The sequence below is a fragment of the Bombus bifarius genome, unplaced genomic scaffold (genome assembly GCF_011952205.1).
Source record: "Bombus bifarius isolate JDL3187 unplaced genomic scaffold, Bbif_JDL3187 scf7180000009200, whole genome shotgun sequence".
In the NCBI taxonomy this organism is placed as follows: domain Eukaryota; kingdom Metazoa; phylum Arthropoda; class Insecta; order Hymenoptera; family Apidae; genus Bombus; species Bombus bifarius.
Window position 1 is genome coordinate 3530753 of NW_022884965.1, and position 11691 is coordinate 3542443.

The window sequence follows — 11691 nt, forward strand, 5'->3', positions numbered from 1 at the left end:
TTTCACTTTTATGGAAATGAAGAAATACACATCCAATATTGTAAAATATTTTTCTATCCCTATCATTGAAACAAATGTAGAAGAATTATTGATTACAGAATGTACAATAACCTTGTAGCTTTTTAACCTCAACAAGCTAATGCTTGACTATTAAAGCAATCAATTTTTATATCTCCTTTCCAATCAAGTTATTTCTTAATAATACCATTCTCAATGGATCTCAATTAAAAATGCACCTTTTCACTTTTATACAAACAGAGAAGCACATAAAACATTTTTAAATATTCATCTATGTTTGTTGGCTTGAACAAATGAAGAAGAGCCAGTGAAACGAAACAAGGATGATCATTTAACGCCGGAGGATCATTAAGAACACACGTCCTTCGAACGGGAACACTTTGTTCCAGCTTGGGAACACGGTTGGCATCGAAGATAAAAACCGGCTAATAACTTACGCAACGTTAATATCGCAATTATGATTCGCACCGTTGCTCTTGTCTTTTCCTTCCATCTCTAACGGTAGCAACCACTAATCACCGTATTCAAATCCGGCTTTTGCGGCCGTTTACACACTCACATGTGGCCAGTGTGCATGTAAAATCGTCAGCATTAAATTCAGGAAAGCATCTTCCAATAATCTTATGATAATAATGCACATTATGGCACAGGGTGGTGCTTCATACTCTCTTGGAACTTGAATAATTGCCTGGTACATATCAGTAGCTTTTCCTGACTCGTCTAATTAAATTATAAATTTAATTTATTAGGAGCTTTAGGTGTTTTCTTCAAGGAAATCTGAAATGTTGGAACGAACTGTAAATTTGAAAAGAATTCTGATGAAGCAGTAGTCATAATCATATTGGACTTGATATTTAATATGAACTCTAATTTTTCTCAAGATGCTTTGATAGTAGAAGAATTGCTGTAGTCCAATCTCCAAGGATCTAATTTGTAAGAACTATACTTCATCTATGAATATTAATCTTTCTCAGATGTGGGAAGAAATAATGACCCCAGTCCGATATTATGTTGGATCTAAGGCTTCGAGAATCTTCTAATTTGTAAAATCTGTAACCTTACATAATATTCCACCTATGAATATTAATCTTTAATTAAGTGAGTACAGAGGTATGTACATACTTTGATCCCAGAAAGATTGCAGTATCCCAAAATTATATTGAATCTGATACTCTAAGAATCTTCTAATTTATAATATCTATGATCTTATACAATATTCTATCTATGAACATTAATTTCTCATCAAGTGAACGAAGTAAGTAGTCAGATATTCTGGTCCTAGGAAGATTGCTATAAATATTCTAGTATTATATTGAATCTGATGTTTTAAGTATCTTCTAATCTTCTAACATTTCACTAATAATGAAATCTACTCTGAAGCAAAAAAAGAAATACTCTTCTAAGTAAAGAGGTAATCTGATCTCAATATTATATTGAATCTGATACTCTACATATCTTCTACTATTCAATAACAATAAAATCTATTTCAAGCAAAGTCTTCCCAAGTCTTCAGTTAGTTGGCACAAGACCAATCACTATAACTGAAGTGTAAAACAGAAATGACAATGTGTGTAGTAAATAATCCATCGATTGGTAACAGTACTTGGGAAGAGAATAAAAATGAGGCTGTTGCAACAGCACAACCAATCTCCTAAAAGGGAATCGTTTCCCATTAAAAGGAAACACTGCCTCCCACATATATAACGTTGCACGTTACACGTGACTGCGTTCCACGGACACGCAGGGCGCAACATCCTGAGGGCGATCGGGGATCATTCCATCAGTGCACGCGTAGGAAGTTATTCCACTTGTCCAACAGTATCGAACGATACCTACTTTTACCTCCGGTCGACCTTCGCATTACGACTTACTTTTCTCGAGCTCCACCGGCCACAGATCTCAACGAAAACATTCGACTATCCTGCAAGTTCCTCGGAGTATCTGGTTATCCAAAAGTATTGGAAATATTTAAATTCTTGCAAGTATTTTAATGCATCAATGAATCCGAAGATGTATGTAGCTGACACTATTGGAAAGTGTGAAAGAGAAATATCTGAATATGTATGATAGTCGTGTACGTGCGTTTATAATTACTCAAGTTCTGCACGAATGATCATCTAGAACGTCTCATCTAAAAATATTGGAGTATTTGAAATGAAAGTTTTCTAAAATAGCTGAACCGTTCAGGCTGTTCACAATACTCAAAATACTTGAGTAGTTGGCTATCTGGGTTTTAGAACATAACAGAAAACCTATGATCATTAAATGCTTCCTAAAGTATTTGAGACTATTATGAAGTATTTGAACTACCCAAATTTTCTATAATATTTAAAGTATATCTGTAAAACTGAAGTATCTGACTAGTTATACTGTATATGTCTTAGTATCTGAGAACACTGAACGCTTTCTAGAGTATCTGAAGGTGCTTCAAAGTAAATATCTGAATTACTCACAATTAATCTGACTATCAATAATACCTGACTGTCTAATTTACGCTTAGACTAAGTTAAATACTAGAAAGTGTTTAAGGTACCTAAAAAATACTTAATAACTAAACCATCCAGAATGTCTAAAACATTCTTTTAAAAGTTCTTTTCAATTCAACGTCAAAATGCCCAAGATACTCAACATGAAATCATTGAAAGCACCTAATCCATCATGCGCACCTGTTGAAATAACAAGTATAGATTCTGAAGGATCACTCAATCTTGCAGACCCCTGGCCACTTTTACCTATGACAAATCAGATTGGACATAGTGTACGGTCAAATCAAACAGGAAAAGGTGACTCACCTGTTCTTACGCGGCAGTGTCGTAATAGCCATGTTCAAGGACCCCTCGTACCGATGATTGTCCTCCTTCGATCGCCTAGGCAACTCCGTGCAGACACCCTGCGTGAAGCTGTAGGTCCTCCGCTTTTTCAGGCACAACATCTTTGCTTCCTTCTCTCTCACACACTTGGACCCTCTGTTCTCCTCACTCTGTTACCTCATAACTCACCACCAACACACACTCTGTCCATCCTCATGTCCTCTGGCACTTGGTCACTCTGCAGTACATCAACCTGAACAGAATCACCAGAATTCCCTTTGTCAGATATCAGCCGATCAATTTAATCACAATATATTTATTATCGATTTCAATCAGTCAAAATAGAATTGAAATAATAATTCTTGGAATTACTTTTCTCTATATTGGGTATTATTTGATTGACTAAGAGTCAGATAATGTGGAAACGAAATTTATGCAGTCTTTGGGTATGAGTGCTGGTTTAAGCGAGACTTTTCATTGAACTGGAGGAGAAGGCAAGGCCGGATGCGACTTGGAACCGAGCGGAACCGCGACTGCGAGCCGATTGTCAGAGGCGACGAGAGAGAGACGTCAGACTCGTGGCGAAGTTATAACTGTACTGAAGGCTGCGTTCAGAATCTTTCCTCAGGCGCAAGTGCGCCCGGTGATAATGACCCCCACGAAAATTACGGGGGCTCCGGCTGCCGGTCACGATCCCGCATAAGTTTCGTTAGATGCCGTTTTTTAATTGCGTACTGCCCGACTTCCACTTGTTCTACCTGCATTTTTATATTTTCATTGTTTCCTTCTGTATGTCTAGCATCGAACGTTTGAATATTTTCACAAGTGGATATTTTTTTAAATTAATTTCACAATCCTTGTATAGTAATGTCTTTGTTCTATAAGTATCTTTATATTTTTCCCGTTTTTTTCCTTTCTTCTTTACATCCAGTACTAAAGGTCCAATTCTTTCCACACTTTCTTATTATTAGAGTCCTTATACGGTAGCATATTATCAAAGTGTCTGCTTGCTTTCCACTTGTCCTACCAATGTCTGTACATTTTTAGTTACTTTTCCGGGATCTAATGTTAAAAGTCCGCTTGACAGAGATGAATATTCCTTTCCTATTATTAGGGCCTCTGCATTTATGGAACACTTTGTTGTCCTCCTTTGTTGTTTCTAAATTGAGTTAGTCAATTTAAGCAAATTGGAAAAATGTTTTACGATTGACGAGTTTATTATTTCTTGAAGAAAATATCTTCTGACTTGAAAGAAGCTTAAGACCAAACAATTTGACTTAATTGGCGATTTGATGATGATTAAAACCAAAAGATCAAACTCAGAAGATCTACAAAACCCTACATCATCGTTTCCCAGATTAAAACAATCGCCAGACATTAGAAATCCTATTCTAAAAATTCCAAAGTGAAACGAAAAAACCAAGACCGTTCTCTTTGACGTCTAGAAATTCCTGTATTGTTTTCTAGAATTTTCTGCACTTGTTTGTAACGTTGAAGATATAAGTAACTAGCGTTCGAACGGTCAGCGAGTAAGAACGCTTTTGAATGTGTTGTATCTGCATTGGATGCCGAGAATCGGCGGGAGACTCCTTTCGAATTCCCCATAGAACACCTGATGGTGTCGTACGTGGCGCCAAATCGGCGTCACGGTTGCGATTCTCGAATCGAAAATCAACCAAGCCGAGAATCACCAGCCGATTCGAATTTTCAAATAGAAACAACGAGACAAGAATAACAAAAGCGCTTTGCCAACGCGCTCATGTAATCGCCGCTTTCGAGTTCTGACCACTTTTTCACCTGGAATCCACAATGGGAAAAGGTGTTGCTCCCAGAATTGTGTAACGCAGCGTCAATAAAAATTAATTATGCGCTTCATACACGCCTCTTTCTCTAAATCCTACTCGTTCATGCTGCTCAGTTATAATTACGCATTTACATGTTTCTTTATTTTCTTATTTTTGCCTTTAGCTTGGTGATCTTGGCTATTCAACATAGCACTACTAGGCTTGCTTTCTCTCTCTTCCAGAATTCCTGAAACACTGAATAAATACATATTTATATGCAAATTCTTTACTTTAAGATTAGGTTGATAGCTGTACGAAATATCTTCAATTATTATTATTATTATTGTTGTCACTATGTGCACATTATATTGTGATATAGCTTATTCTGTTTCATATTTTATGCTTATGTATGTGTAGGTGTAGATGTTCAGTTCTCCAAATAAAATATTCACTGAATATTCCTTTCTAAGTATCTATGAACTCTAAATACTATGATGTTGTCTAGCTAGGCTTTATAAATATATTAACCGAATATATTACAGATATTTGTAATATAATTCAAATTTCATGTTTCTAGTTATAGGTTAACTTATGCAGAAGAGTCTAACGAAAGCAGGAGCTACTGACGCGACACTAGCGCCACCATTGTCAACTACTCGGGGGTCCCCCAATTTTACATATCTAAGGCTATTCTTTTCATACATGTTTCTGCAACGATTCCAAACAATACATTAAAAACTATAGACGAGGAAGGTACTAGTCATTTTTCGGTCTCTTCGTAGAGAAATACTGATCAAATTACATTTTCATCCCCTGTGCCTATGTCCACCGACGTATAACACACGGGACCAACATGAAAAATTAACAGAAAAAAGCCAACGAACTAGAGAAGAAACGCAGGAATTACTGTCATAGCAAATTACAATGATAAATAGAACATAATAAAGGTATATTACACGCGATACATAGTTTCTTCCTGTGAGCAAAAACCAACTAACTCGATGCATAATAAGGATGATTAAATCATTGAGGACGCCATCACGTCAAGAAATTAATTCTTCATTTCATTCTTTTGGCTCGCGTATCTGAGCACGAAATTGAAATTATCACGTATACACGCGATTTTTCTCGGCAACCTCTTTACGATCTAACTCCATTATCAACTGGCCGTCCTGATTAATATCAAGCTGAGCTGAGAGGAGCACGATCGCCGCTAACGACCAATTATCATAGAACGATTCTCAGACAAGCTAGATTCATTGGCTATAACGTCGATGATTCAAGCCAGGCTCTTCCCCATGAATTATTCATTCGACGTCTAACGGATAGACTTGGCAGTAGAATTCACGCGGAATGCACTTCCCTTCCTTTCGATTCGATCCATGGCACAGGTGTATTAGTATCGCTTTTAATTCTTCTTTCTCTGTTTTCCATGTTTGCCGTTTCTCTTTCTCTTATTATTGGCAAGTCTGTGATAAGAAAATTGCTAAGTGTTGAACAACCAATACTCTTTGGCAGCTGCCATATTTTATTTTGTCTCGGATAGTTAATTGATAGTTTATAGGTTAGGAATGTTCGGATGCGTTATAGTGACATAGCATCCAGTGGTATCTATTTCGATCCAATTCCTGACACAAGTGTAGATCTTCTTCCTTTATTTTCCATCTTTCTTGTCGTTGGTGTTGTTCTGGGATAAACAAATTTCTGAGTGTTAACCAATCGATTCCCTCAGACAGCTGTCATATTTTATTTTGTCTGGGATGTGAACAAATTGATGGTTTATAGATTATGATGATTAGAATGTGTTCTAGTGACTTTGATTTAGTAACTATAATATTTCAATTTGTAATATTCCTGTAAAGAAGCCTGTTGGCTTCACAACATTTAGTTGAGAGAGGTTACATTTATACTATGGAATTTTGTAATTCCAATTATGCATAAATTAATTAATTGTTACTTTCAATTCGCAATAAAGATCATGTTCTATCTTCTAAATATCATAATGCATATGTATTTTATTCTTAATATTCCGGTTAAGTGATTTTTCTTTTTACTTGAGGTTAGAAAGAGTTGTCAGAGTCCATAAAATATCAGATAAAGAATTGAATAGACATATGTTTCATCTCCTAATATCATAACATATACTTTATTCTCGATATTATATATGCTTACTCAAAGATAAAGAACTTTTACAATTGTTCTGTACATCTTCCTTTCAAGTAATTAAACTCTACCTTAATTTCCAACGACTATGACTACAATGGCTACCAATATAATCTGAAAAACCCGATTATAACTAATTAAACCAATCTATCTAATAACCTCTCGTGACTACCAGCATTAAATATAGGTCAAAACGTCAAGGCTGATTTACCATAAGATCAACTATTGTATCATTTAATTAATTATCGAAAATTAAAAGCGAAATATCCTTGTTACCGTTAACTTCCTGCCTTCGTGACTAATTCGAAAAACTTCCTAGTTGGTAACGTTATATCATGAAGTTCCTTTCAGATCGAAAGTTATTATGGACGATATCCAACAACTCCAACATTCATTAACTCCTCCATGAGTTCTTATAATGCTCCGTAAGGCTCTTATTACTAATTCTTGCATGATTGCCTGACGATTTACAGATAGCCAGTACTGCCAACCGTCGTTCCACGAGACTCGGCGAAAAAAAAAACTTCGATTTGAGAGACTCTGATATATGGTGCACATCAGAGATATACGGTAATGCGTAGTATAGCCCGAGGAGCCGGCTCTGCCAGCAGTAAGTGCAGTTATGTTGCACTGACCGCTAGGATGTACCAGCCGGTCCAGAGACTGGTACATCTTGTTGCCATGCAACGTGACGTTTCTGAAATAAAAAGTGCCCCAGCTGGGGGAGAAACGTGAATGTAGATTTACCAAAAAAAGCCACAAGATTCACTGCTGATGCTTCAAAATATTCTGTTGTATAATGGATGCTGATTGCTTGGGAAGGTCTGGCCTTCTTCTTTGAGTTAGATGGTAGCGTAGCAACTAGAGGATAGTTCTCTTGGTACTATAGTTTCATCCAATAAAGTTTCCAGGCACTCGTGTGTTTCCAAATGTTCAGATTGTCAATAGTTCGATTCACAATCCTTAATTTGCCTATTGAAAAGACATGAAAGTTAAAAGAAGCTGAAGAAGAAGAAACCAAGCAAGACCATAAATCATTGATGTTTCCATCAAGTGAATTTTCTGTATTCACTGAAATTACTGAGAAAGAGTAGAACCTCGGATTTTTAATGTACAATTAATAATAATCCAATGTTTAATCTTTAACCTCTTTTTACCAAGAAATCCTAACCTATTTTCCTTTTTAAAAATAGCCATCCTAACGTAGGAAGAGTATCCCAACTTTTTCTTGTAGAGTATCAAATTTAAGAAAACTCAAGAAATCCAAACATATCAGAACCACGAATCGTCCTCAATTTTAGGTTATGAACTTTTCAGATACTCGTGGGTCTCCATCAGAGTAAAAGTGAGCAGTGCAGGACTAACATTGGTAACACATCCGTACGAAGGGTTTATGAAAGACATTTTCCACGTGATAGTCTCAGTGGCATTACGAAATTCGCCCATGGCAGAGATAACAGTCGCGGGAACCTCTGCCTTGAGGCTCGCCATAGGAGTCACGCTAATATTTCTACGTCGCGGAGCGCATCCTCATAGCCGATGAATAAACAGATAAACACCGTGAGCTAGTCACGAAAGCGAATTGCGTTTCATTAGCATGAAAGTGAGACGCGGATGCGCTGGCATACTATGATAATCATCAAGATCGAACAATTATGCAAATATCAGCGGAAAAACATTGAATAGCTGCGTTGACAGATCAAGCGTACATTCTTCCATAATCTTCCAGACATGTTCCTTACACGATCCTTTTATACGTATGTACTACGTGCAAACATAATATACGAGGAAGTTATGAATCGTCTCATGTCCTTGGTTTCCTAGAAGAGTGACATAATTGAAAAATAGTCAGTTATGAGATACAATAGATTCGTGGGCCCTATCGCCTACTAATTTACTAAATAATAACATTAGCGTATGGACAGGTTACAAATTGCAAGTTGTACATTAGAAGTTATAAACTTGCCTTCTAGAGTTTTCAAATTTTTAGTCAAATAGAATAATTAAATGACTCAACATTGTAAAACCGTGAAAGATAAATGTTTATGGCTTGCAATTTATAACTTACAATTTGTAAAGCAAATGGAATAATTAAATAGTTTACAATTTGTACAATCCACTTCTAGAATTTCATATGATTTATTACAAAAATTATTATCGCTGTTTAAAGTGATGATCGAAGGACTTAAGATACCATTTATTTTATAGAAGAATATAAAATTAGATTATGATTCGAGCATCGTACCAAAACACTTTTCTCATAGAGTATTGTCTCAGTGTTAATTAGGACGACGAACGAGTCCCGTTAGGAAAATTTACTACTATTTTCGACGCTGTACGATACATTCGGCCACCAAGAGCCATGAACCGGTCTCGCCTTCGCTTTGAGACTGAATAAGAAAAACGTAACATACACTGTTAGTTGCTATTAAATCCATGCCAGCTGAAAATCTACATTGACTGACGAAAGTATTTGAATTATTAATATATTATGCGTATTATACAAAACTTTTTGAAATTCCATTAACATTATAATGAAATCCGACTATCATGAGTATACTGGTCAAATTTGAAACCTATGTGAATCTACTTTAAAATTGTTAATTTATGTAGGAATATATAAACAAATAAAATATTGTGAAAAAAGAATAGTATTTTTATGAGCCAGAGTTAATGTAAAGCTTTCATAACTAAAATACAATAATTACATACTTACATTAATTGTGCAATACAATTTTTCAAATGTTTCGGTATAATAATAATAAAGCATGAAAATAATTCATATAATACATATAAATTTTCTACAATTATTCAAATTCTTTCATCATTCACTGTAGATTCCTCATCACGTGGTATTACCATCCTATCTAGCTCCTCATCAACATGGAAACTCATCAAACTACAATAGAACAACAGAAAGCGTCGTTCATTAATCACCAATACGTATATACATGAGTAATTCTCCAAATAAATACAATACTTTACCAAACACAAAATTTATGTATACGTATGCACGTACCAATTATAAATTCACAGTGAAAAAAATAGAAAAGAAATTCCTCGATAAATTCAAAATTAATTGCATCGAATATTCCATTGTGTTACGAGGATTCCATGAACTTTTACAAAGAAACTCGCGAGCGTTTCGCAACCGATTACATGATACATAAGGAGAAACACACGTGGAAATGGAAGTTTGAAAATACTTAGAAAGCGTGGCTTGAACGATACGCATTCTCCGTCCAAACACAATGCTCCGTCGGACATACGTTGTAATATAGAGCTGACATTCCTATTACCTTGCGCCGCATGCAACGTGCTACATTCTCCGGCTGCGGCAACGATAAACTGCATCTCCTTTCAGACGTTCCTTCCGCACACGTTCCGCGCTACGGCAATAATGAAAATCCACTTCGTGACCTGGTTTCGAATTATCGATGTACTCGGATAATATCTTAGCTGTATGAGAAAACGAATCTCCGAATTAACTTTAGCTACCATTTCGATATTCGTATATGGTTAGTTCTATTTTCTAAGTTCAAGTACACTCGACTTCGTTCTCATGAATCTTCACACTCGATTTTCAATCAAACAAGTCTCAAACGAGAAGATTTTATCGCGTCATTTACTGCATCTGTTATCGAATCCTTTGTTTCTCATTATCCACTCCTATTTATTTCATTCTTTGTCATCCTTCTCTGCCATGTTTTGTAACCCTCATTTCCCAAAGAAATAAATTTCACATAAAAAATCCTAATAGTTTCTTAAATCGCATAAACCAATGGTTCCTAAGTGTGGCCTAAGAAATCTTTACACAAGCAAATTATTATTTTATTATTCGAATAAAAAATATTTGATAGCAGCGTGTGTATTTATTTATATGTAGTAAATATCTTCTCTCCAAGTTTCAACAAGTTTTTATTCAAGAAAATTCTAAATTTTGCAATAATTACTCGCATGTAATATTACTTTTATGTAAATAAGACAATGATCATTTTTATGGCTTACCCCAACGAGGTACACCGATGTTGGTTTCAATAGATAACCTTCCAACGAAATGTTCCTTCACGTTACCAGCATCATTTTCCCAAGTGCTTGTGGTTTCTTTTTTATTATTCACTGCACATCACCACAAGATTCACAACAGAAATGTCACTTTATATCGTCAAAACATTTCGTCTCGTTAATTAATGGCCGTATCGCGTTATAAGCCGGCGATAAATCGAACTGTCTCGAACACCATTAGTTGATCAACTGGTCATCTCGACTTTACGATAATAATCAATATCGAATTCCTAACTGTCAATCATAATTAATGTTTTAAAAAATTATAAAAATCTTGAAATGAAAATATTATCGCATATATACAGAATGAAATATTATTGATGTATATATTTCTTTAGAAAAGTTTCGTAATAAATCATTGTCGGGCAGTTTCACTAAGAAGAAGAAGTATATAAATGGTTTGTACGATATAATGCGATTCTGACGACACTGATCAATTTCGATTTCGAGATATAAAAAATAAAATCGACATATTTTGGAAATAATTTAGGAGATTTCAATATTTTAGTAATTTAATGCTTAATATTTAAATGATACTTAAAGTTAAATAACGATTTTAAATGAAAAATAAACAAATTATATTTACGAATATTTATCGATTTCGAAATTTCAATAAAAACTAAGATGTCTAACTAATCCAATTGAGAGAAAATTCAAATTGCTTGGAAATAATGAAAGTTTAAAAAATGTTAGGGTTAGGATCTTCTAGGATTAGTTACCGGATTACGAAGCGGTTTGAGGAAAAGTCCCGCGACGATGTTTATCCGGTCGACGATTAAAGCGCACTGAGAATATACAGACTGTCGCGGGCAGTGCAGACTAGCTCGAGTGCTTGACCGCTTGCTTGGTAC

General features: G+C 35.4%; 1 protein-coding gene across 3 annotated transcripts in view; it reads right to left on the minus strand.

The window, feature by feature from the left end:
- The window catches only part of LOC117214477, a 95473-nt gene extending 84462 nt beyond the window's left edge, over positions 1-11011 (minus strand). Inside the window, exons 1-2 of one of the 3 annotated variants that reach the window (XM_033460614.1) lie at positions 10784-11009; positions 2811-3081 (exon numbers count right to left, since the gene is read on the minus strand). In XM_033460614.1, the coding sequence (XP_033316505.1) occupies positions 2811-2950 (140 nt within the window). In that variant the 5' untranslated portion in view covers positions 2951-3081; positions 10784-11009. Of the gene's footprint in view, positions 1-2810; positions 3082-10783 lie in introns of all 3 variants that reach the window. The other 2 variants (XM_033460615.1, XM_033460619.1) reach the window with 2 other exon arrangements.
- Positions 11012-11691: the final 680 nt, after the last annotated feature.